Below are 26,163 nucleotides of genomic sequence, written 5' to 3' on the forward strand. Positions count from 1 at the left end.
CAGATTTTAATACAGAGCACGATTCATCAGGAGATGGTCCTTTTCTGTACAGCCTTGCCCTTCTTCGCTCAGACATACCCCAAAAAGAGTTGGTCGTCCACCCGGAACTCTTATGTGCTCCTCTTCCTTGGAGGGATGAGGCAGAGTGTAAAACGTAGGCACATTGATGGTTTGGCTACGTGAAGTGGAGTGACCACTTTTGAAGAAAGGAAGCGCTCATACGAAGCACCAGTTTGCCTGGGTATAAGTTAAAATAAGGAGGCTTGGATGACAAGGCCTGAAGCTCACCGACCCTTCGGGAAAATGTTATTGCTACGAGAAAGGCCATCTTGATGGAAGGAGCCTGAGTGGACAATTATGAAGAGGCACAAAGGGAGCGCACATAAGGAAAGTGAGGACAAGATGGAGTTCCCACTGGGGCATAACAAAAGGAGTGTGAGAAATCATATGTTGCAAACCTGTCAAAAACCTACGTACAATAGGGGATTGGAAAACGAAAGTTGGTCAGGCAACCGAAGAAAAGCAGAGATTGCAAACAGGTATCTGTTAACAGTGCCCAGAGCAGAGCCCTGCTGGGGAAGGGAAAGAATAAACAGGAGCACATGAGAAAGGGGGGCAGAAAGAGGGATCAGTTACTTTCTGTACACCATGCCACAAATTTAGCACAGTGGCAGGCGTTAACAGTCTTGGTAGAGGGACACTTGGCTGCTAAGATAACATTACAGACGTCAGGCAGAAGGTCGAAGGCTATCGCCCCTCAAGAAGGCGAAGCGTTGACTTGTTCAGGTGAAGAACCCTCCCGTGCTGCTGTAACAGAAGATCGTCCTGAAGGGGCAGCTTGATCAGAGGACCAATGACCATGCTCAACATCTCAAGATACCAGACTCTGTACCCAATCCGGAGCCACAAGAATGACTTAAGCCCGGTTGCTCATGATCTTCTTGAGAACTCTGGGCAGGAGTACTATGGGTGGAAAGTCATAAAGGAGGCCTGAGCTCCACTGAGACAAAAAGAGTCTCGGAGAGACAGCCGCCTTAGAAACTCCGCCGGGCAGAGCTGCTTGAAGTGGTGAACAGATCTAACCAAGGCTTTCCACACTGCTGAAAGAGACCTTGTACCACCTCCAGATAGAGACACCATTCATGATCGTCAGCTGAGTCTGTCCACTCTGGAATTCAGAGAACCTGCTAGATGTTGAACACCAGGGATATACCCTGCTGTTCCAGTCATGGCCAGGACTTCTTGACAAAGGGTCCACGACCCCACCCTGCCCTGCTTGATGCAGTATCATATAGTGGTGGTGTTGTTCGTGAACACTTGCACTAGCTTTCCCTAGATAGAGGGTAGAAAGGCTTTCAATGGCTATCTGATCGCTTGAAGCTCCAAGAATTTGATGTGGAGACCAGAGTCCTCTGATCTCCACCTCTACCAGTTGGCCACCCCATCCCAGAAGTGACACATCTGTCACTTCTGTCAGATCTGATTAGGGAAGGGAGAGGGGTCTGCCACTGAGCCAATCGGAGTTAGTAAGCAGGTCCTTAGCAGTTACCTTTGAGATCTGGATCATGTTGCAGATTCCCCTGATGCTGTGTCCATTGGAACTTCAGGTCCCATTGCAGAGTCTGCATATGCCAACTGGCATGTGTCGCAACAAACATGCAGGAGGCCATGAGGCCCATCAGCCTCAGTCAGTCTCACCGAAATCCAGGATTGAGGCTGAAACCTCAGTATCATAGCCTGAATATCCGGGACTCGCTGTTCGGAACTTTAGGCCCGAAACTGCACTGTGTCCAGAACATCTCTGATGAAAATGATAATCTGAAAGGGAATCAGTGTGACTTTGGCATGTCGATAGTGAACCCCAACAAATGCAGGTCTGCCTTAGTCTGGAGGTGGGAGACCAGAGCTTGGGGAGAACCCGCCTTCAACAGCCGGTCTTCGAGATAGGGAAGACTGGCACACCTGATCGCTACAGGTGTGTTGCAACCACCACCATCACCTTGGTGAACACCCAAGGGGTTCTGGTGAGGCCAAAAGGGAGCAAAGCAAAATAAAAACGCGTGTGGTCATTGTGAACCGCAGGCAACACCTGTGGGCAGGCAGGACAGGAATGTGGAAGTATGCACCCTGCAAGTCTAACACTGCCATCCAGTCTCCAGGGCAGACAGGATCTGAGCTAGAGTGAGCATCTTAAATTTCTCCTTCTGGAGGAAGAAATAGAGGGCAGGTCGAGGATAGGACGAAGGCCTCGGTCTTAGGCACTAGAAAGTAGCAGTAATAGCAAACACGACAAACTTCTGCCGCCGGCACTCTCTATGGCTCCTTTGGCCAAAAGAGAGGTCACTTCCTGGTGAAGAAGAGATAGGTGATCTTCCGTCAGCCTTTCATAAGTAGTAGCATGTAGGGAAGGGTTGTCTCGATGGGGAGGTAGTAGCCCCTTTGGACAATCTGCAAAACCCACATGTCTGATGTTATGGCCAGCCAGCGGGACAGGTGATGGCGAATCCTGCTGCCTACTGAGTGCTCATGATAAGTGGGCAGACTAGAAGGGTATGGAGGTTGTGTCTGTGGGGGTAGGGAGATGGATTGGTGGACTAACCCGACCGCTGGCAACCCAAAGGACCGGTAGGAACCACGTCGCGGCCATGCAGAGGCAGTAAAGCTTGCGTGCCGAGGTGGCTGGGCGGATAAGAAAGCAGTTGCAAGGCCCTTCAGTGCCAGGCTGGCGGAAAAACAAATCTTCTTACCAAGATTGTTCAACCTCTTAGATTACCTGTCAGAGGGTGCAGTAGGGAATGCACCAGGATTTAGATGGCATGTGGAGGCTTGGACCACCAAGCTCTCTGGGGTAGGGTGAAGTAATTTGGATGCCAAGGAACTGGGGGTGGGTTACAGAAAGCAATCGTCCTGTTCACAGAGGCTCTGTGCTGGTCTTGGACCAAATCCCAAGCAGGACATCAGTAAATGCCTCACTGAAAGGGAGAAGCGGTTCTGATGGGGACACTCCTGGATGGAGCACTTCAGTCAAGAAATTAATCTTCAGTGGCACTGAGGGCAGGCTAAGGTCCAGGATGTCAGCAGCCTACCCCACCAACATTACAAAAGAAGCTCCCTCCTCTGTAGCAAAGGGGGGGGGGGGAGAAAGCATGGCAGTATCTGGACAAGTATCCAGTCCACTGGCTTCCCCCACAACCTCAGCCCAGTCCAGTTGTTCTTCATAAGGCTGGTGTTCTTCATAAGGCTGGTATTCTTCAGGATCCAATGACCCTTCCCAATCCTTCCAGAGTCCTAGCCATAGGAATAGGGCTCCGGCCTGGAAGGCTTGGCTACAGTGGCGCTGGACGATGCCCCTCTGGCTCCATGTTAGAGTCGGGGATGAGAATGGCGATGGCACTGCCATTGGGCACCGGGAGCGTCTGCGAAGGTTAAGGTGGTACAGATCCAGATCCATCTGTGGCTACCTGGGGCCCGACTTGCGCCAGAGCTGCTGGCGTGGATTCAGTAGTGGTCCCTATCGAACCAGCGTAAGCAGAAAGTGCGCTGGAGTGAACGAACCGCTTAAAGACTAGGTACATGGCCTCAAACTCTTTGTCTAATCTGCTGGCAGACGAGGTGAAGTCGAGGCATGAAGAAAGACTTCGAATGAGACAATGACCTCAAGCTCCAGGACCTTCCTCTCAACCGGGACCGTGAATGTCATGGCTTTGCACGTTGAGCTGCCATAAGCTTGAGGGAGTGCTCCCTCAAGGCCTTCAGGTGCATGGCGTGCCAGTCAGAGCAGGTCCTCGGGACGTGATCCCGCTCGAGGAACCATAAGGCAAAAAAAAGGTACGGGTCCGTCACCAATATCTGTCAGTGACTGGCACCGCAGGGCTTGAAGCCGGCTACTTAATGACATCCCTGCCACACCGGGAGGTAAACCTCAAAAATGACTTACAAAATGTAGAAAAAACCCAGTCAAAAAAATGACTGATTGGTAGGTCTTTCTTGATCTGAGCTGGCTGGCGCGGAAAGAAAAGAATTGATGTTAGCGTGTCTGGGTGTCACCTATATAGGCACTGCAAATGTCAGTTCTGGCACGGGCGATGCCAAGCAGAGCCAAACAACGTCACCTACCGGCACGCAGGGGTACTGCTCACGAAAGACTTTCAGATCCAGTCTGGGGATAATTCGAAGGCAAGGCATGTGCGGCTAGAAGTCCCTATCAGATACAGCTTTCTCAGCAAAGTTGCACTGCCACATTAGGTTCTACCTCATGAATGTGATAGAACTAGACCCACTTTTTATTAGACATTTTAGGAACAAGGATCCATTAAAAAAATAAATAAATAAAAAAACATAATGCAGTCAAGTGTGTATTTAAAGGACTCCAGGCGAGATTTTGATTACAATGAAACTGGGAAATGAGAAATAAATCATAAAACAATGAAAGACTTTTTGGTCATAATCCAGCGATGGAAAAACTAAACTACTCATGTGGAGGACGGTCAGAAGTACATATGTTACATAAAGCGTACCATGCCCCAATTTTTAAGAGTATATAGCATACCTTGATGCAATCGATCATTGAACACATTAAACTTTTGATCTGTCAACAACTAGAGTTATTTACTCATTCGCAACACTACCATGTAAATAAATAGCCAATTAAACACACTACATTAATTTATTTGCTGGCTGAGCTTTTGTTGCAATAAATAAACGGAAACACCACAAATCTATGTTTAAATATCTGAGAGCTTTATTTTAGCAGGTCACCTCTTTAAGAGGGGGACACGTTTCTCATCAAGTTACTTGAGTCAGACTACTCTTTTGTGCACTACAATGTAGGCAGTATCAGGGCTGAACATAGCAATTTGAATCATTCACGTCCTGCATGTTAGCATTTCTTTACAGTTAGATTTGTAGCAAACTGACTGTACAAAAACATTCACAGTAAATTATTCTAGATTATCTTTAAATACACTAACACTGAATTACACAACAGAATGCAACCAGTTTCTCAAGGTTTCATGAAATTCTCAGTACATTCATATTTAGATACATAAACCGTTTAACTGTAACATTTTTAAAAAAAAAGCTTATTTTAAATTAGTTTAGATTTTCTACACGTTTATAAGTTAGCAAGGCTTTCAGCCAGAACAGAGCAGCAGTGCGTGCCTGAAAATGTAAGTGCTTGCCATGTTAATTTCTGAAATTCTACAATGTCTTATCCTCTTAAAATCCAAGTTAGAGTTAAAACAAGAGGATTACTGCAGACAAATGCTGCATTCAAAATAGTTCAACGCGGCTATAAAAGATCTTACTGAAGGGTGACCAGGGATTTATTAAAACACCCCAGCTTGTAAACCATGACAAAACAGGTTGCCGTTCCAACAGATGTGCAGTATGTCAAACATTCTCATCAGAACAGTGAAAACCCATTTTAAAAAACAAAAAAAGAACTATTTACAAAAGAAAAGGCAGCCCAAAACGCCGAGTTAACAGCACTGTGGTGATCTGATCGCTGAATGATTTAAAAACATTTTGAAATGCTTTGTAGTGTTAATTTCTGCATAATGTAATGGACCCTAAACTTGGACTCCGAACAAGTTGTAGATACATAAAAAGCTTGACAAATTACCAATTTCTCAGTCATTCTTTTTTGTACAACAAGCAGTGCTATCAGTCTTTGATCTTTTTGTTAACCCGTTCGCCCTCAGAGGTGTTTTAATGTTCTCCGTTTGTTATAATGGTAACGGATTCCTGTCCTGCAGATGAAGGAAGCCTTGGAACTTTTTTAGCAGGGCTTGGAATGTGCTTGAGAGAAAAAGGAAAAAACAACAGTTATTATTTGTAAATAAAATCCCCACATTTAACAATTTTTATTAAAGACAAAAACAGCAGCAGCAAAGACAGTACATAGGCAATACAGCTGTAGATACAGGCATTAAAGTACGAGCAAAATGTGCATCATCGTTATGGAGCATCAACAATGACCCCAAGCAATAGGCAGGTAAGTAAAGAGGGTTACATTTATTTCCACAGTTCTAGGAATCACCACATCTGTTCATCGTTTGTTGGCGCAAAATGTATTTGATTAGCTCAAAAGTGGCTGAATATTTGAACGTAGTGCAATATCTAAGGAGACAATTAACTAGCACGTGCCCTCGTTACATTTTTTTAAGCATTTTAAGTTGGGTAAAAACGGACCTGCTATAGGTTACAGATATGCATTTTCAAGATAAAGTTTCAATAGTTAAATTCTTTCAGTATATGAAAAAAAAAAAAAAAAAAGAAAAAAATCACATGGTGGAATCTATCTCGCATGGGTGAGGTAAGGCACATTTCTCAATTTCTCTATGAGGACAAAGAGGTGGGTATAAGCTATTTACAAGGCATTAGCTGAAGATTAAAGATGAAACGGTCTACAACATCACGGAGCATACGTTTCTTTTTTAGGTTTCAATGATTTTTATTGGATTTTTGTTTAACATACAATACGTCCGGTGGGTATACCCACTAAAATAAGGGATAGGAATACCCACCCCTAATTCACATCCCAGGCCTGCACACAATCCATATTAATGGCACCTAACTCAATTACAGTTATGCATCTCTTGTCTGGATCAGTCTGGCCTATGTCCAAAGGGTATCTTTGCCTGGCCAAAAGTCCAATGGCACCAAACGTATTTGAGCGCATCAGACCAGTATTGTGTACATTCAAGAACAACAGAACCTGGCACCACGTTTCAGTAAAATTTGTGCGATTTATTTTGTAAGTCGTATGCAATGGTTCCATTAGGTAGCATCTGCCACAGTCTCCGAAGCCAGAGTTCCACTGTGGGGTGGGGGGGCCTCATATTACAAGGTAACATTCAGAAGTGCCTCATTTTTATCTTTAATACAGAATGTTACCACGCCAGATGTTATTTAGAAGTGTGTTAAAGCTACAGAAGATCACTGGGGAGACAACTGGCAGAGTGCTGCTGGTGTTGAAAGTACAGGTTTCACTCGCCATGCTAGACTTTTTCTGGCATGTATTAGGAAGTGGAAGATATTTGATCATTTATACAAAATGTGCCACTGCTCTGGCCTTCTAGAGCACCAACCGTAATTTCTTTAAGAAAATGAAACCCCTCCTTTTCTTCATTTTACTGCCGGCTCCTCAGTAGGAAATTATTCCAATTCTACAACTCCGATTCCAGTATCAAAGCATAGGTGTGCCTCCATCTCCAAGGAGCATATCGTGAATAAATGTACCAACTGACATACACAAAGAACCTTCCCTTTTTAAACGTAGGAGATCTCTCAGACAATGGATATTTTCAGTCTAATTGATTCTCTTTCCTCTCTGATCAGCCTAGTCAGTCTCATGGTTTTCATAATCCACCCCACCAACACTTTAATTGGTTCAGCTCTTTAAAAACTAGCCTTGGGCCCTCTCCCATCCACACTCTACCATGTCCTTAGGTGATATTATCTCAACTTCTGAGTTTTCCCATCATCACTGTATCAATGACAGACGAATCATCTTCACCTTTCCGATATTCGTTACTACTGTCCAGACTAAAATAAATGGATGCCTCACAGCTATTCCTCATTGGGTGGACCTGTGTTCTATTATGCACTACACAAAGACTGGGATAATCTACTTACCTTTCAACTCAGTGCATGCACATCATGTGTTATTCCCTTCAACAGTATCATTTTATCACTATTAACCTTTGGGTAATAGTTCAGGCTTCAATTCTCAGATGAACAGTCCTGTGATCTGAATCGGATGACGCAGGTGGTCATCTGGTCAAGACTTTTCTGGAACTGGCATGGGTCAGGTAAATCTTCTAAATGGCATTAAAGATGTAGCTCTTGACAGCGCAGATGAGCAATTTTGTTGTCCCAGTATTAAACCTGTGGTGGCCTTTCCATACTTGAAAAGGAAGGATGTAAGTTGACTAAGTTGGCGGGCACAGAGCTGTTAGGCCAGCCAAGAGGACCACCGTTAGCTATTAAAGCCCAAGTACTCTCCCATAGAGGCTGATTAGAAGGGGTTTATCTCGAGTCTCGTGCAACGAGTTAACAAAAATTAATAATCTCTGAATCTCACTGTAATAATCTTGACAAAGTTCTGATGAACCGTCTTCTTTCTTTATATATTCATAGTATCAATATCTGCAAATACATCTATTTTGTTATAGTATGATTCATGCACTGGACTATACTTTTGAACAAAAACAGTAAAAAAAAAAAAAAAGTAACTGCACTTTGATCAATTTACCTCATTAATCACATTTGAATGGATAACGTCTACTTCAGTCCCAGCTTCTAGTGGTTGATCATCCAATACTGTGTGCCGAGAGTACTGCCTTCTGTGCTTTTCATCCACATGCACAAGGTACCATGTCCCTGCAAATAGGTCATCGACTGAGCCCTGTGGCCTGTAATTGGCTACATGAGTAAACAAAATTTGGTAAGATCCTGTTTCACTTATTTCCATGAAATACATGCATTTACTTTTCTTTGTCCTACAATCTTGCTGAGAACATATACTATATCTAAACATATTGCACGAACTTCTGCTAAACTTACATCCTGTCATTTAATTCAGATCAGTCAATGATTACTAGATTAACACTGAAAAAAAACAGCTCATTAGTTATCTTGTATGCTCTCTAAGACAAAACAAAGCCCAGCACATCCTGTGATAGTACCACTTTGCTTCTGGGGATATTTCATACATGTGCTGCTCTGTCCAAAATTGCTGCCCTTATCCCAGTTGTGCCTGCCAGCAGCAGGCTCTTTACAAATCATATGACTCAGGTTTGCTCCTGTCTATTGTATAAGACTAGCAGGGTTAAAACCATGTAGGCTATGGAGTGTAGTTTTGGCTACTTAATGTATATTCAACTTGCACCACAGTGGAGGAATAAGACTGATAAAATGTGATTTCCAAAAATGAACCGATGAAAACAGAAAAAAACTCCACCAACCAACTGACTGGTAACACACACTAATTGAAGCCATCAACTGAACTAGTTTCTTATACCTAAATGATGGGTTTCTTGTCGGAGTTTCATATTTTCAGCAAAGATCTCTGGTGGAACACATCTTCGTGAGTCAAGTCGTGCTTTAAGGTCAGACAAGCTGGCAGTCATCTTATGCAAAGATGAACCTACAAAAGAAAAGTTTCACAAATTGAGTATGGACAGGTCTGCAGTATGAAGATCAATACAGGTTGTCCTTTTGCTTTGTTCAAATAAATTAAAATGGATGGGTTCCTTTGTACAATGTTTGGTGTGTTTAAAAGTGCAAGGCAAATTTTCAATAATATAACTTATCAAGTCTGGACAAAGAGTTTTTTTACCCAAAATAAAATGGTTTAGGTTTTCGTAGATAAAGTATGCCTTTAGCGAAAATAAATTTAAGACCATTTATGTGCCAAACCAGACTAATATTAAAACAATCTCGAAATGGGGTGACAGTAGCATATCCTTCTGTCCTCGAAGAATGTACTATACCACAACATAATCACTCTGTAGTGCTAGGAACTTCTTTGGAGGTAACAGTTTTTCTTCATGCAGCGTTTGTGATCAAAGACCATGTGATAGGTTTTCCATATTTTTATTGCCAACAAGGCTGGATGGGAAAATTGGATATTATCTACATACATCTGGACTTACAGTTAATGCTGCGTATTGTGTCGTAGGCAACGGAGAGTGCTCATGATTAGGATTTGCAGTTGGTCATGGGGCATGCTGTTTAACTCCTGAGCAAACTTATGGTCCTGCACCAGCGACCGTAACTTTGCTCAGGAAAGGGAGATTTGCAAAGAGTTCCAGGTATCGGTGTCTGATTTTGCCAGAAACGGACTTCTTTTGGCATACTTTGTGAACCCTTGGAATAGGACCTGTTGGAATAAAGAATTCCTGGTTGTCAGGCATGGGTCTAGTATGGTGAAGGGACTGGTAAATCACAGAAACACAATAAGGGTGGGTTGGGAGGTTTGATGCTTTGAGTCTATTCCAGTGTCTTGCACGCTTGTTCAAGACTATTTTTCTATTTTTTTTTTTAAGTAAAGAAATCTGGATAGACAGAGGCTTGAATGGGGTCAAAAGTGAGAATACGTGATTTAACTTGGATCTCCATCAGAATGTCCTGGAGCCTGTCCTCACAAAGGAAATAGAAGTATTTGCAGTATTTGTTAGAAACTGCAAGGGAATAGTATAAAGTTTCCAATCCGCACCTTGGTATACAGATGCTCTTCGTCTTCAAAAACAGAAATGTAGGAAACTGGAAAGAATATGGAGATCAAACTATAACCTTTCTGACAAACTAATATATACCCATTCCCTAGCCAACTATAAAACAGACATCACCAAGGAAAAGTCGGCCTTTTTTACACAACAAATAGAAGCATCTAAGGACTCTGCCAGAGAACTCTTTCAGGTCATTTACGAACTCACTAAAGTCCCTGAGACTAAAAGGTAGCAACATCAGTCAATCTTTCTGCGAGGAAATTGCTTCTCATTTTCGCAATAAAGTTGAACAAATCTACAACCAATTCTCTGCCTCCAGTAACATCAACCTTCGCGTTAGTCCCACGACAGTCCAAGCTTCGACCAGTCTAAGTCCCCCTTCTAATCTCTACCAATTTTTATCTAAAACTACTGCAGATGTTCTTAATTTAGTTAACTCTACAATGTCAGGATCACCTTATGATCCATGTCCCCCCTCTACATTAAAACAGATTCCGGGTTCAGATTGCCTCATTAAAAAAAATCTTTAACAGATAGTCTGCACCTGTACTTTTCCTGATCTATGGAAAATAGCCTCTATCCTGCCACTTCTTAAGAAACCCAACCTAGACCCAGATAATCCAGCCAATTACCGTCCGATGTTACCAATCCCAGCCAAAATAGTGGGAAAACACGCAATTAACACAGTTTATTCAGAAAAATTATCTGTTGGGTCCTTCCCAGTTTGGCTTCAGGACCGAACATAGTACTGAGACGGCATTTAAAAAAAAAAAAAAAAAAAAAAAAAAAACCACAGATGAATTAAGAACTATTTTGGACAAGGGAGGCTCCGCAGCACTTATTCTCCTTGATTTGTCGGCGACCTTCGATACGGTCGATCATGCACCCTTGTTGGCAGTCTCAAAAAAACTGGGCATCGCTGATAAAGCCCTTGCCGTACTCCAATCATTCCCAACAGACAAAAGTAATTCAGTTATGCTGGAGAAATTTTCATCCAACTCATTCGCTCTTCCGTGTGGGGTCCCTGAGGGGTCCTCCCTAAGCCCTCTGCTCTTCAACATTTGTTTCAGAATTGGCCTCCCTGATTAGATAGTTTGGATTTTCCCCTACTGCCTATGCAGACGATACTCAAATCGTGGTGTCGGCCTCTAATAACACAGAAGTCACTATTTCTCAGTTTCACAACTGTATGAGAGTTGTTAGTGACTGAATGGGAAAGCATTGCCTTAAATGAAACTCCGAGAAAACGGAGGGGTTACTTTTTGGTAATAACCCTCAGTTCTGGAGCCCAGCATGTTGGCCAGCAGTGTTGGGAACTCTCCCAACTTCAGTCCAAAAGGCCAAAAACCTAGGCATAACCATAGACGACAAACTGAACTTTAATAAGCCTATTAGTTCAGTTGTCTTATCCTGCTTTAACACTCTGAGATTTGTCAGTAAGATTCTGCCGCATGTTCCTCCCACTTCCAGAAAAACATTAATACTGACAAAGTTGGATTTCTGTAACAGACTCTTTCTTAAGCTCCATAAACAATACGTGAAGAAACTACAAAGTGTGAAAAATGCGGTAGCTAGGCACATTTTTAATCTCCCCACATTCCATCCGGTTTCAGCATTCATTAAGGAACTTCACTGGCTCTCAGTGAACAGTCGCATTAAATTTAAGGCACTGTGCCTTAGCTATAAGGCCTTGCATGACTGTGATCCTAGCTACCTTAAACAGTCCCTGTCCTGGTACATAACTAATAGAGACCTACGATCAAAAAACTCCTTGACGGTCTCTCGCCCCAGTTTTAGGAGTCTCAAATGGGGAGGCAGCTGCTTTTCCTCTGATATATATATATATATATTAAAGCAGCTCCCACATTATTGAATTTTAGGAAACAAATCTAAACCTGGCTCTTTAACCTCTAGTTTCCCTCTGCCCTCACCTTACTGATATTCCCAATCCAGCGCCAAGACACCCTCGGGTATTCAAGCGCTTTAGAAACATCATAACATAACTTTTCAGAGAGTTCTAAACAATGCCTTCCCTTGCAGCCCAATTTACTTAAGATTGAAACAATCATGCTTTTGACTCTGGACCGCCTCATGGTGCCACCATATATGGAGGTAACTTTTTCTATCAGAAGCTAAGTGGGTCAATCGGAAGCTTTGTTCCAACTTGCAAACTAACTTTCTTGTTGGCCAGGCCTGTCTCAATAAGTATGAAAAAGTGGGATGGCTGAAATGCTTAAATTCACCTCAGCCACTGGTAACCACTCAGGCCAAAACCCAATCCATCATTTTGCACACCATGCCACCTCAGTTTGGACCCAGCTATCTGCAGATCAGTCTGGACTCTGCTCCAATAGGAAGTCTAGCTCAAACTGCCGAGTCAGGTCCTCCCTAAACTGCAACACAAGCAAACTAGGACAGGTTTTACCCTATTTATGAGCTCATAAGCTGGGTACAGCTCGGTTCCAGTGACAGTGTTCACCAGACCCACGGCTGGGCACAACAGTCTCAAAACCATTTGTTAGTTGCCTTACCGAAAGTCTTTTTACTTATGCTGCAGAAAGACTAGCGAATCTAGCACTTTGATGATGTTTAGGTGCACAGCTTTTAGGACAGCCTCTGGATTGGTTTTGCCAAGAAACAACAACTAAGAGTCTCATTTTGTGATTGGTGGAGCTGGAACTCGGTTCTGCTAAACTTCCACCCATTTTAGAGGTGGGGTGAGGCTGCCTGTGTGTAGGGAAAACAAGCAATGGCTCCCATGCGGAGGGGGAAAAAAATTCCCTACATGCCAGGGTCTGGCTTTGCTGCTACATTTCATGTTTTTCAGAAACCAGCTGGTGCTTTCAGTTTGTTGCTGACAAAAGAAAAAAGCGTGTAATGCTAAGTGGACTACTACACCCTGGTCGGCTTGCTCCTCATTGGGCTTTGCTCAGGTGCTTCTGTTACACTGGCAAATGCACTAGCGGACAAGTGCCAAGAGAGTATTACCAACATGGTAGCTCTAAACAGTACAAGCAGTCGTTTGTGAGATAGTGGGGAAGGGTTGGGGGGTGGAGGGGGGGGGGGGGGAGGGAACTGTAGTAGATGCCCACGGCTGCCCTAGCAGACTTCCAACTTCCAAATAAGGTTTTTTTCTGGATAATCAGTAACGAGCAAACATTATTTAACCACTGTCCTTCACTGAAAGTTCCAAAGTATAGGGAGAGAGGCAAAGAAAAATTAGACTGCACTACCGAGGATGTGAAAACACCTCGGTAGTGGTGCCCTTTTGTGTGGGCTGGGACTTCATCAACAAGCTAAAACCCAAAGGCCTACAAGTTTTCAATAACATCTGCAGATGTTTTACTACACTAATGTTCCACATAAAGATCAAAGTCACTCCTAAGAATTGTGTGCAAGAACGCTTGGATGGCAAGACCAGTGGACTCCTTGAGTAAGGTGGAGCTGATGAATTACACATTTAGGCACAAGGAGAAATCAACTATTAGATGTTTAAAGACAAGCAGATTACATAAAAAGCTAGGGAAGCAGATTAGATTAAAAACCTGGCAAGCACGTTAAGATTACCCTGTTCACGGTCACCAATCCTCAGCCTTCGCAATCAGCTCTATTCTTTGTGGGGATTTCTTAAAATCACAAGAAGTCATCTGTGAGTGTAGGTGTCAAACGAAAACACCTCAGTCACCCCATGTCATTCCTCTCTCTCCACCATGTAATTTAACTTAAGTGTGTGGGTGGTAGCCAAGTGGGCATTTACATGTTGAATCCTGAGGAAGTCAAATTCAGGGCTGAAGGTCCTCATTTGTGAAGTTACTGGCAGGTTGGGAACACGCTGTAGGAGTCCAAGCTTGACTAAATGATGTTAGGACAATCCCCTCTGACTATAAGCTTTATTGTGGAGGTGGGGGGAGTTGCAAAGAGGGTTAGTCAAAAGATATATAAGAACTCCACATGACTCATACAGAGTATGAGTGAGTGAGCTCCCTCTTTAAAATCCAAGAACATTACAAATTGTCACACTCTATAGAGGTTCTGAATTTGGATTTTTGATAAAGCCAGCACAGCCAATTTAATGAGGTCATCATTTAGATCACATTAGGTTTCCAATTTAGATTATGTCTAGGATAGAAAACCCTATGCATGCACAGAATTTGACCAGAATGTAACATATTTAAAGCAAAACAGGAAATTGATATAGATGAAGGGGCAATGTAAGGTAAATCAGCAATAGAACAGGAAATCTAATGATATGTGTCTAATATACTGGCCAGGTTTACAGTTGCTGGTGACAAATATTAGCTGACCCTGCTTTTAAGAAATCAATCCATCAGTTCAAATTCAGACTGCAATGAGGGGGCCCCTTCCTAATGTCGTCACTATGCACTCATCTCGAAGACATGCAACCAGCGAAATGCCCTACTGACAAAAGACAAAAAGAAAAATAAATTGGGTGGATCAGGTACTAGGAGCATCTGTACAAATTAACATAAGGAGTCTACTTATTAAAACTTATTGTCCAGAAGACAGTCCACATGAATATTTTCTTTGACTGTCCACAATGTATTTGGAGTATACCACAGGCAATATAGAGAGCCATTTAATCCCAACAACTTTAATAGTATTGGGTCCAGAACTGGGACCAACTTGCAGAAGAACAAAAAAACGAAATACGCACAAATACCGACTTTTTACATAGCAGTTTTGTACAGTACTTCTATGTCTTAGAAGTGCGGTAAAAATGTTGCTATTGCCATGTTCAATTTACAGACTTTGGCAGGATGGACTATTGAGTGGACCTGTAAGCCACATCATATTTCAGCAGTGAGTGTTTACGTCACCATTACTGGGAGGTGATACTCTAATGGGAACTAGAAAACAATGAACTAGGAGAGGATACAAGAGACCAAAGATGGAGCAGAAGGATAGGCATAGCACTACAAGGGAATATAGTGATTAGTGAACAGTGCAACAATCCTAAAACACAGCTACAACTGGAATGGCAGAGTCGCTTGGGTTTAAAAGACAAACATGTGACAGGGGCATAAAGGCAATGCAACACAGCACATGTACATCTGGGAATTAGAGATATTCTTACTGGAGCAAGAAGGCACCCACACCATGACAGGGAAATTCAATGATATTTCGGCCCGGGATTATTTGAAGTAAATTGAGGGCAGTGATATCTGAACATGAAGTCACACAGAGACACAGTCATGGGACACGTATACATAGAACGCACAGCTCAATGGCTGGCATCCACCACCACATGCACCATAACTGCACCAACATACACCATTCTAGAATCTGCACCTATTGTTCCTTGCACAGTAGAAAATGACACCTGCTCCACGCATATACTCATTGAAAAAGGAGAGAAGATGTTGCCATGAAGCAGACACACAGTAAATCATTGAGGCATGAGCTTCCTTTCCAAGAGACACCCATCTGTACAGTGACCACACTTGGATAATAGAGCGAAATCTGGGAGACAAAAACGTTTTTAGCTTACGGTAATAAAATGAGGGAATGCAGGGTATAGATGTGGAGGGCCGCAGAGAATGGAGTGGTTGCACAATATGTTGCAAACAACGTGGACAACACACGATAGAGCATTGCGTTCATGTAGGATTCACAATAAAAATCAACTGTGGGACAAGAAGTGGGTGCACAGATAATCTAGGGGGGGAACACTGAGAATTTAGATTACCAAAATTAAGAGTCCTGCTACTGCATATGGCTTTTCATGAGACCAATGCAGTGGGGTCGGATTCCAGGACAAAGAAGAAGCTAGAAGAGGCAGTGCTAGCCCAAGCAACAGCAACCTGAGGCACACCCATTGAATCTCGTCATTACTAGAATGACATTTGATGGGAAGTAAATTGTTCCTCCAAGATACATTCTCTGACTAGGGTTTCAAAAACTTCAGAAGATTATCTGAGGTTTATGAAAGATTCAATACGGCCTTGCTAAGAGGGTGCATGTCAAAATCTGTGAATCACTTTGATCAAGCCATATGCAAATCTAAATGTAGGACATATTGACAATATAATGAACATTTGTATTAAGGCAACATCTTTCAGTCCAAAAAACTCACCAGGTGCAGCATCCTGTGTAACAGTGAGTGAGTACAATGTAGCAGCAAAGCCAGAACCATATGAAAACACACCAATTCTTTGTCCTGCCAGCTGTTGAGGAGAATGCCTGCAGAAAAAGGTACACATCATAAGATTTTTTTTTTAAACTAATGTAAGAGGCAACATTTTTTTTCTGTAAAGGCTTGAACCTTATTCAAGAAAAGTAGGACAAGGTCACAGACAACTTAAAGTTTTCAGAGATGTGAAATATAAAGCTACAATTCTCAGAAACAAGGAGGGTCTTCGGTCAAAGAATGATACGGTTTAAGGCAAGTGAGTGGAATTTTATAAAACATCGGCTTGTCAAATGGACGGTATACTTCAGAAATTCACTTGCCAAGTATACAAATCCACCTCTCTGATGCAGTGAGGTGAAACATTGGAAGAGTTCTCCTTTTGTCACAGTTCTGATAATATCCTCTACATTCATCAGGGATCATGTGTCAGGGTTATACATTTTGGCATGGCTCTTTTTATGCCACGGTTCTATCAGAGAGTGAGTGAGTGAGTGAGTGTGTTTTTAAATAGAAGAAATGAAGCTCCACAGTTGGAAGAGTGTACAATGTTTAATAAGGTTGTGTTTGGGCAAGTTATTGCAGCCTACAGAGTTACCTTAAAAAAGCCCCAACCAGATTTTGAAATTGCGACTACAATTAGAAGCAGCCTTAAAACCCTTTCCTGAGTTTGTTCATTCCTGCTCCTCTGAAACAGACAGTCTTGCTGCTTGTATTTCCTATTAAAGCAATATCTTTGCAAACCCCATCTGACCTTCGACTAGCCTTCCTTCAAAAGGCGAGATACATTGAAAACATAAATGTTCCAAGCTGTGTGCTGCCACAAATGCCTTATGAGAACACAAGGAGAATGCTCATCTACTTGGGCACTTACTATTGCTTTACTTCATATTTAGTGAAGTCTCTCTTCAATCCTCAAATTATTTTCAGCTTTATACAGCGTTCAGACTTCAAAGCCAAGAGGTACTCAAATAATTGATGGCTACATAGCTGGAATGGAGTGTGTTGGATTATGTATAGATTAATTTCTGAAATGTGTGTGCACTAACACCAGACAGCCAAGTATGTTATGATCAACAAGCTGTGAAATTACAAATGGGCTAACGTAAATAGATGTAATCATATATAATCCGATGTAACATATGCGAAGGGTCCATTTCATTCTAATGTCCTGTTTTATCTTCTTGTGTCTTAATATCACATTAAATTCACACAAAATCCCTGACAAAGCAATTAGATTAGTGAGCATATATAAAAAAACAGAACTAGTGTGTCTTTTTTTCATGCTGGTTACAGTTTATAGTTCAAAACATTTTTAAACAACGTTCAAGACAAAAATGTTTTTGAGAAAATTATCATCATCATTTATACTTTATTTCGGCCTCTGGGGCCATTAAAGTGCATCAATAAAACAGAAAATATACACTTCTGATTAAAAACAGTGAATGCTGTCAAAAACCTTCTGTACAATAATCCATCCACAAGTGAAAAGCACAGAGCACACACACCACATAGGTAAAGCAGGAATGTGGGAACATATACTATAACATAAGCCAATTAAAATACAACCATTCATAGGTAAAATTATTTCAAAAGACATCCATATAAAAATAAACAAGTTATAAAATGTATGCTAAAATAGAACTATAGGCCAACGATGCAGGACATAGGGCCTGGTTGCAAACATACTCGCCCATCCATACAGAGAAAATGATAACTTACTGCGCTAGAAGAGAGGCTAGACAGCCATACACAGAAGGTGTGTACATATTTCCATTTTGATTAGAGACAAGCAAAGACGACTTGGTTTTCTGGTTGAAAAGCTCCTCACTGGCCTTCATAAAGGCCTTTTCCACATCTCTATCGAAGTATGTGTCTTCCAATGTTACATCTCTATAAAAACAAGAGGTTCAAGAGGTATATTTTTACATGCCATCTAAAGAGCTATACCGTCTTACTGCTAACCATGCTAAGACAAAGAATGACCATATGCACAGTACAAAGAAGGGTACAAGAAAATAAGATTAAAAATAAAAGCAGATATGCAATTTTAATAAACTTATCAGATCAAACATGGATTGGTACATACGCAGTTCAAACTTTTTTTCTTTCTTTTTTTTTTAACTTTTATTAAATTTGCACATTCTTTATGAAATTATTTGCTAAAACAAAGGCTTTCTGGTGTTGCCTTATTGCTCATTACACTGTTCGCAAATGGCCACCCCTGAAAATCCAAGAATTGCTTCCACAGTCTCACTCCTACCGGCACGTCAAACTTTTATCTCATGCAATTTGCAAAGGATCCCTCCCAAGAGTAATGTAGAGCAAGCACTTGCAATGCAATCGGTCTTGCATTTGTGAAAGTTTGAGCTCTTGGCATCGAGAATGACAATGTTTTTTACTTTTGTTTCATTGTATGCAGTGAGGTGATGATATTTGCATATTGGTATGACCTCGAGGAGCTGGAGAAGCAGAAAATAAGAAATGGGTAATGAGGGAGGGAAGACTAGAGTAATATGCGGACTAAAAACATTAGGACCAACATCCTGGAAAAATCAGACACTCATAGGGAATGCTGCAGTTCACCACCAGAGAAAAACAATGTTATTCTAAGAAAGACAAGAATCAAAAGTGGCGCTAATGTGTAATGCAACGCCGTGGCAGAGTAGTGTGCCTTTAACGGGGTTCATAGTAGACTAGTTCAATTTAAAGCATGGGGAAACAGGAAAGCGGACATATGGCCTGGTGCAAATGATGGGGGGGGGGGGGGGGGGAGGTCTCCGCGCTCTGGCAGACAGCGAAGCAAGCACAGGACCGTGTGCAAATAATTGCCCACCTACATTTAACTAGGATCAAAAAGCTACTGCAAGTCAGCAGAACTGAAACTTTAACTGCTGTGTGTTTTTATTCGATAAATTGGTTCATTCTGGGATTAGTAGTCTTGACTCGATTGAACTAATGGAAATGACTTCTTGAGGGACCCCTCCCAACCCAAATTTGGGAAAACTGTGCCTTAGTGACAGATGTGCTCAAACACCAGAGCCTCTAGTAGAGTAGCAAGCCACTGCACCATCTGTGCAGCACGAGTCCTGGAAGAGACCCCGTATCTCAGCACACGGGTTTTCCCAAACAACTCCCGAGGAGTTCCGTGCCCCAATAAAGCAAACCACAGTCTGTCCTCTACAGGCATCTCCAACTTACTAGTCAGCTACAAGACCACCAGCGTCACTCCCCCTCTACCTTCATCTCCCATTAATTCTTCGCAGTGCACTATTCAGACCATCTCCTCTGTCAGAACCTACCAGCCTCCCTCTTACCGGGCACCCTCATTCAAGAACCTTATCCCTATCTCCCTTAACAGCCCTAACACCCCCATCACTAAAACAGTTGCGTCAGAGCTGCACTGCTTGCTCCACGACTGCAGATCTGCAATCAAACACAAATTGGAAATTTCTGACATCATCACCCTCCAGAATCTTGACATGTTCTTCCTCACTGAGACCTGGTTTAATGACTCCTCTCATACTATCTTCTGGTACCCACTGACTACTCTATCTTCAGAAAAGACAGATCGGACAAAATTGGGGGCGGTGTCGCTATCATCTTCAGGAATCCTCTTCAAATGAAAGCCCTCCCTACCACCCTTTTCCGTACATTCGAATGCCTATCCCTAGAACTTCAAATACATCATGGCTCACCCTTTAGATTCCATGCCATCTACCACCCGCCCGGTAACTGCTCTTCCTTTGTGGAGGAACTCACTGACTTCATCAGTGACCAATTTTCTCAAAGTGACAGACAGATCTTCCTGGGTGACTTTAATCTCCATTGGGGCTCTTTGGAAGACTCGGCTGCTAACAAGCTTGCCACCTTTCTCTCAGCCAATGATCTCTTCCAACATTGCTCTGAAACTACTAATTCCAAGGACTCAATTCTGGATCTTGTAATATCCAAAGCAGACCTGCTGACTACTGCTCCCCCCATCCATGTAGACTGGTCTGACCACTTCCTCGTTCCCTTCCGTTTTCATCTTTCGCACGTTATAACTCTCGGCCAACCTAAAAGAGCTACTACCTGGTTCCGCAACACTAAAAACATTGATTTAAACACTTTTTGTGACTCTGCTATGCGGTCAATTCCTAGACTAGACCCGAACGTGGATGTCAACGCTCTCACCACTCAGTGCCTCTCAGTCCTAGCAGTTGAAATCAACAATGTCGCTCCACTCCAAAGTAAAAGGAAAAGACACACCCCCTCAGCACCTTGGTTCAATAAAGCTCTCTACAATGAAAGGAAAAACCTTAGAATCCTGGACAAACATTGGAGAAAATCTCCTTGTACCTTCAATCTCCATCTGCTACGTTCAGAAAGATCCAAATACCACAACCACATCTTCCATGAAAAAGCATCCCATTTCAGATCCCTCCTTGACTCAGCCAAAAACAGACTCAAAAAAACTCTTTGACCTCATGATAAACCCAAACTGCTCTCCCCTAACTACTAAGCCCAAGGACTCCACAAAGAAACCAGCCGATTTCGCCACTTTCTTTGATGAAAAGGTCAAAGCACTGGTGGATCAAGTCGCCCACCCCACCCCATTTTAGGAGCGGAAATCCTTAGTCACCTGGCAATACTCGGAAGATGACCTCCTCAAATGCATCCTTGAAACCAAACCATCCGAACACTCTTCTGACCCCATCCCTAGCATCATCGCTATCGATTTCTACACCCATACTCTCTTACTGGACCGGGCTAGTTAATCTCTTCCTCAGTCAAGGCTCCCTCCCTGTTGCCCTTAATCAGGACAGGTTACCCCTCTTCTAAAAAAACCCTCCGCTGATGCAACCGACCTTAACAACTTCCGCCCTATCACCAACCTCCCTTTTCTTTCGAAAATCACTGAAAAATGTGTTGCGAAACAACTTTCCCTACATATTATGGACAATAATCTCCTCGATGTTTTCCAATCTGGCTTCCTCCAAAATTGCAGCACTGAAACAGCCCTGCTGCAAGTGATTGATGATGCGTTGCATATACTAGACTCCGGGGAATAGTGTCTTCCGATTCTTCTAGACCTCTCTGCAGCCTTTGACACTGTTAATCAGAGCACCCTCCTCAACACTCTTCAACAGAGAATGGGATTGGATGGCACAGTGCTTAAATGGTTTGCCTCTTTCCTCTCAGACAGATCCCAAATGATTAAGATAGCGAACAGTCTTTCATCTCCATTGGCTGTTGTTCATGGTGTCCCTCAAGGTTCTATCCTGGCACCCACGCTGTTTAATCTCTACCTGGAACCATTAGGGAACCTCCTAAGCAAATCTGGGATCCATTACCATCTTTATGCGGATGACACTCAAATCTACCTCAAGGTGTCTTCCGCACACGATCTCTCTTTACTCGACTCTACTCTCAACTCCATCCACAACTGGATGTTAGCTCACCAACTCATTCTAAATCCCGCCAAAACTGAATTCCTCCTCCTTTCGACCTCTCTCTCACCTCCTCCTGTTCAATCGTGGATGGATCAGCTGAACCTGCTCAACAACAAACCCATCATTGTCGACAGCGCTAAATCTCTATGTGTCATTCTTGACAAAAGACTCAACTTAATCTCCCACATCAACTCTATTGCCAAGAACGCACGGTATCAGTTGCGCCTTCTATGGGGGATCCGTCGGTTCTTCCCGGAGAAAGACTTAAAAACCTTGGTACAATCGCTGGTTCTCTCAAGACTGGATTATTGCAATTCTCTTCTGACGGGCCTACCCAAATCCCACCTCTCCCCTCTCAAATCCATCCTCCATTCAGCAGCTCGCTTCATTTCAGGGTCTAAACGAAGCGACCACATCACTCCTATCCTGTCCTCTCTTCAATGGCTTCCGATTGAGGCAAGATCTATTTACAAAACTGCCTGCATCACACACAAAGCCTTGCACACGTCCTCCCCTCGTTACCTGGCAAATAAATTGAAATTGTCCGGAGGCTCGCGACCCTCTCGTAATGCGGAAAAGCTTCTGCTTGAGCCCCCCGTCTTCAAAAGGGAAAGATCAATGGCGCAATCCTTCTCAGGCAATGCGGTTAGACTATGGAACTCACTTCCCCCATTGCTCCGTGCCACCTCCTCTACCCGGATCTTCAAAGCTGAACTCAAAACTCTTCTCTTCCAAAGACACTTTCAGAACGAATACTTTCATACTCCGGCCCCTCTTGGAAGTTTGCTCTTCATTGTAAATTTGTATTTTTTCCCTGTGCATCCCTCACCCCTGCGTGCTGTGTTGGATTTTGTGTTTGTTTACCCTTCATTCTCAGGCCCCTCTTGGAAGTTCGCTCTTCGTTGTAAATTTGTATTTTTTCCTGTACATTCCTCACCCCTGTGTGCTGTTAGATTTTGTGTATCCTTCATTTTTAGTCTGTGTAATGTTATATTCTGTACCACTTTTCTCTTGTAACGTAACTAGCTCTATTGTACAGCGCTCCGACAACTTTGGGTAATGTAAGCGCTATATAAAAATGCACTAAATAAATAAATTACAAACTGGTGGTGGTGTTGAGGGGGGAAGGGGGGTGAGGGGGTGGACCATAGAGGGGATTCGGGACACAAGAATGACAAAAGGAAATCTTAAAGACTATTGAGGCCCATGGATAGGCTTAGCGGTAGAGTACAGGATAGAAGATTGCTCCGAACTGAAGCAGAGCAAGACTAGAATGTTAATATAAAACGGACTCTAATGTCAGCAGCGCTTTCCGGCTTGTTAACTCCACTACCAGTCTCCCAGTGGGGCCTAGCTCGCTCCTCTCTACAACGCTGAAGAGTCTTTATAGCCAGGATTCCCCTCTAGGTCAGAGATGGTAGAGACAGTCCAGGCAGCACTCAGGGTTACAACAAACAGAAAAGAAGTCCGAGTACCAAAGGTACACAGACAACCTAGCGCTGCAGTGATAATGTACCAGAAGGAGCGACTTCGAAATCGGCAAAAGAGCCCTGGATGTTCTCTGTTTTCAACACAAACATTTAGCTAACCAGTTGCACAATTCATGGCCAAATGAGACATGTGACAACATTAAAGCAGCATGAACCAGATACAAAAACTATACCTTTGTAGAAAATACGTATGTTTACCTACTAATATACACAAAGCATAATTTCTTTCACGCGTTGCTTACATCAAATGAAAATAATTCACGCCCAGGGTTTCTGTTTTACAAGCAGGCTTCTCAATGAAACCCGTCGACTTGTAAACTTTTACAGACACTACCGCTGCCGATCCTACTTTCTTTCACCAATCTGAATGGGAAATGCTTGAATCCCATCAGCTGCCCGCCACACATATTACGCCGCTCAATCCTCCCCGCCAATTGGCTACTTTAGTTCTAAGCAGCAGTGGACGCCCAGGTTGTTGGTTATTCTGGAAGTAAACGCAGCTGACGTAGGGCTTCACCTCTTCTTCGTTGGAGGGGAGTTTCCCTGTTGCCACTGTAAAACTATTTATTATTTCAAGCGACAAGCCGTGCAATGCAGTTTTATCGCACCCGAGACGCAGAGGCGTTGATCAGGAAATGTTTATGAGATGAATTACTCTGCCGTCAGCAACCCGGAAGAGGAAACCCCCCCGTGTCAGACTAGAACCAGCTGAGAAAACAAGTTCATAAAAGTGGTAATATCGTGGCGTAATAAATGAAGAGCACTGATAGGAAAATGAGTCCCAAACAATTAAATTAAGCCTTTGGACAGATACTCTAATAAAACATTATTATTATTGCTAGAGATTGGGTTACAATATATATTGCAAATTGCATGGCATTTTTGCGGCATCCTTTCCAGATTCTAGAAACCTTCATACAGTCAGTTGAGGATTCACTGTAAAAAACAGACCGCTACGTTTGCTTCCTCGCTTAACAGTACGCTGATGTAGGGACAGCATGCGCGTCGCTGCTCGTACCTGCGTCAACACTCCATGGGAGTTAACTTCTCAGAAAAGGAGGGACATGCACCCACCATTAGCAGGCTACCATTTTTAAATGACATACAGAAAAAACAATCCTAAGAGTGGGAGGAGTCAGACCCCACAAAGTACAGACAACAGAACGCCTAACAGCCCAAGCGCTGTCTAGGCTCAACTTAAAAACTATAACAGTCATAGTTACCAGGTGTACATGTAAATAAAGAAAAAAAAGTTATTTGCCTGGAACAATGGGTTTCCAACAATGATATCCACTCCAAATTCATAACCTTTGCCTAATTTACAGTCGAATTTAACATTAAATACACCTAAAATAGTTTCCCCTTTCAAAATCTCTTCTGAAATGGGGAAATAAAAAGGAAAAGTGCAACCCTTGGAGAAAAAGGAATCGCTTCTTTAAATGTAATTTATTGAGCATGGAGTTAATCCCTCACATTTGTCCTTTTGGTACTGCGTTACCCTTACCTGCAGTATAACATGATCTAAGTGGGTGGCCACAACGCTGAAGAAAATGTTGCAGCCTCCCACCCCCCCATCACATCTATATAGATTTATAGAGAGAAAGGGGGGCGAGGAGGGAGGATAAGAATGAGAATCTCCAGATATATTTTTTAGCATAGGCTAAACAGAAATATTTTTAAAATATACATGATGCAGACCTACTGCAGACAGTTTGGAGGGTTGGAGTCACAAAACCTACCAGAAAGGATAGCTGTACTTCCACCGAGCAATACAACAAATGCCATTGACTTAATATACATCGATTAGAGGCAGAACCAGTGTCGGGAGCTATCTGATGAATTTCTGTTCTGCTGCAGGAGTCAAAAGAGCCTGTTACACCGACTTCCCCACCATTATGGAGTCCTGCCTTACTTCACAAGCAATGGTGTTGTGGAGTTCAGAACCACTTCCACTGCCCTTCTATGACTGCTTTGTATGGTATGGAGAAACAGAGGCCAGTGACAGGACCTATGCTGAAGAATTGGTTGTTGTGTTGTGATGAAAGGAAGGGACAAAAACATGCTTTGCAATGGGCGAAATAAACTGCAGAACTAGTGGCAGACAGCAGGGCATGGGGAGGAAGGAAGACTAAATATTTTCATGACACTAGGACTGTGACCCGGTCAGTGACTATGAGCTATAGAGACAACCTTTAATATTGGAACTCCTGGGTGATGGGGGCAATAACAGAGGCTGGTATCTTAAGTAGGCATGGAACATATTCCTGCTTAAGTTATCAGCTCTCTGGGTTCATATCAACAAGCTATATTTTTTTGTAAAACTGGTTTAATCAAATCGGACCATATGATCTCCTTGCATACACAAATACATGCGAAGTTACCAGCATCTACACCACACACCACAGGTGAGAAAGTTGTATATTCTATAGCATCAGTGTAGGTGAGGATACAATTATCATGTGGCTTTTCAGTTTTGTCTCAAAGATTATTAGGTGAAACATAGATGGATAACAATTGTGCCAACACTGTACAGCACTTTTGCATAATTTTATTTTTTTCTCAATCATGAACACATAATCAGTTCTGAGTAGTCAGTGAGTAATCATTCTCCTTAACGTTAAATAACTGGAATTTGAGATAAACAGAATAGTTTTGAATGAATAAAACAGTTTTAGATTACTGAAAAGTCATATGAATTTCTCAGTCGTTGGACCTTAAATAAAAGCTTGGTCTTCATGCCAAGCATACTTCAGTCTTGAGATTGTTTCTGGAAAGGTTTCCCTACCCTCAAGGGGTAAAACTTCTTTAGAGGCAGAATCCCTTTTTTCATGTTTAAGAGCCATTTATGTTCGAAG

At 42.7% G+C, this 26,163-nt stretch overlaps 1 protein-coding gene across 1 annotated transcript in view; it reads right to left on the reverse strand.

The window, feature by feature from the left end:
• Positions 1–4,719: 4,719 nt before the first annotated feature.
• HMGCS1 (3-hydroxy-3-methylglutaryl-CoA synthase 1) overlaps positions 4,720–26,163 on the reverse strand; it is a 66,538-nt gene continuing 45,094 nt past the window's right edge. Inside the window, exons 6-10 of the mRNA XM_085631209.1 lie at positions 18,106–18,276; positions 16,330–16,436; positions 9,026–9,151; positions 8,258–8,427; positions 4,720–5,799 (exon numbers count right to left, since the gene is read on the reverse strand). Of these exons, the coding sequence (XP_085487335.1) occupies positions 5,710–5,799; positions 8,258–8,427; positions 9,026–9,151; positions 16,330–16,436; positions 18,106–18,276 (664 nt within the window). The 3' untranslated portion in view covers positions 4,720–5,709. The remainder of the gene's footprint in view (positions 5,800–8,257; positions 8,428–9,025; positions 9,152–16,329; positions 16,437–18,105; positions 18,277–26,163) is intronic.

This window comes from Triturus cristatus, chromosome 2_1, assembly GCF_964204655.1.
Source record: "Triturus cristatus chromosome 2_1, aTriCri1.1, whole genome shotgun sequence".
NCBI classification, from domain to species: Eukaryota; Metazoa; Chordata; class Amphibia; order Caudata; family Salamandridae; genus Triturus; species Triturus cristatus.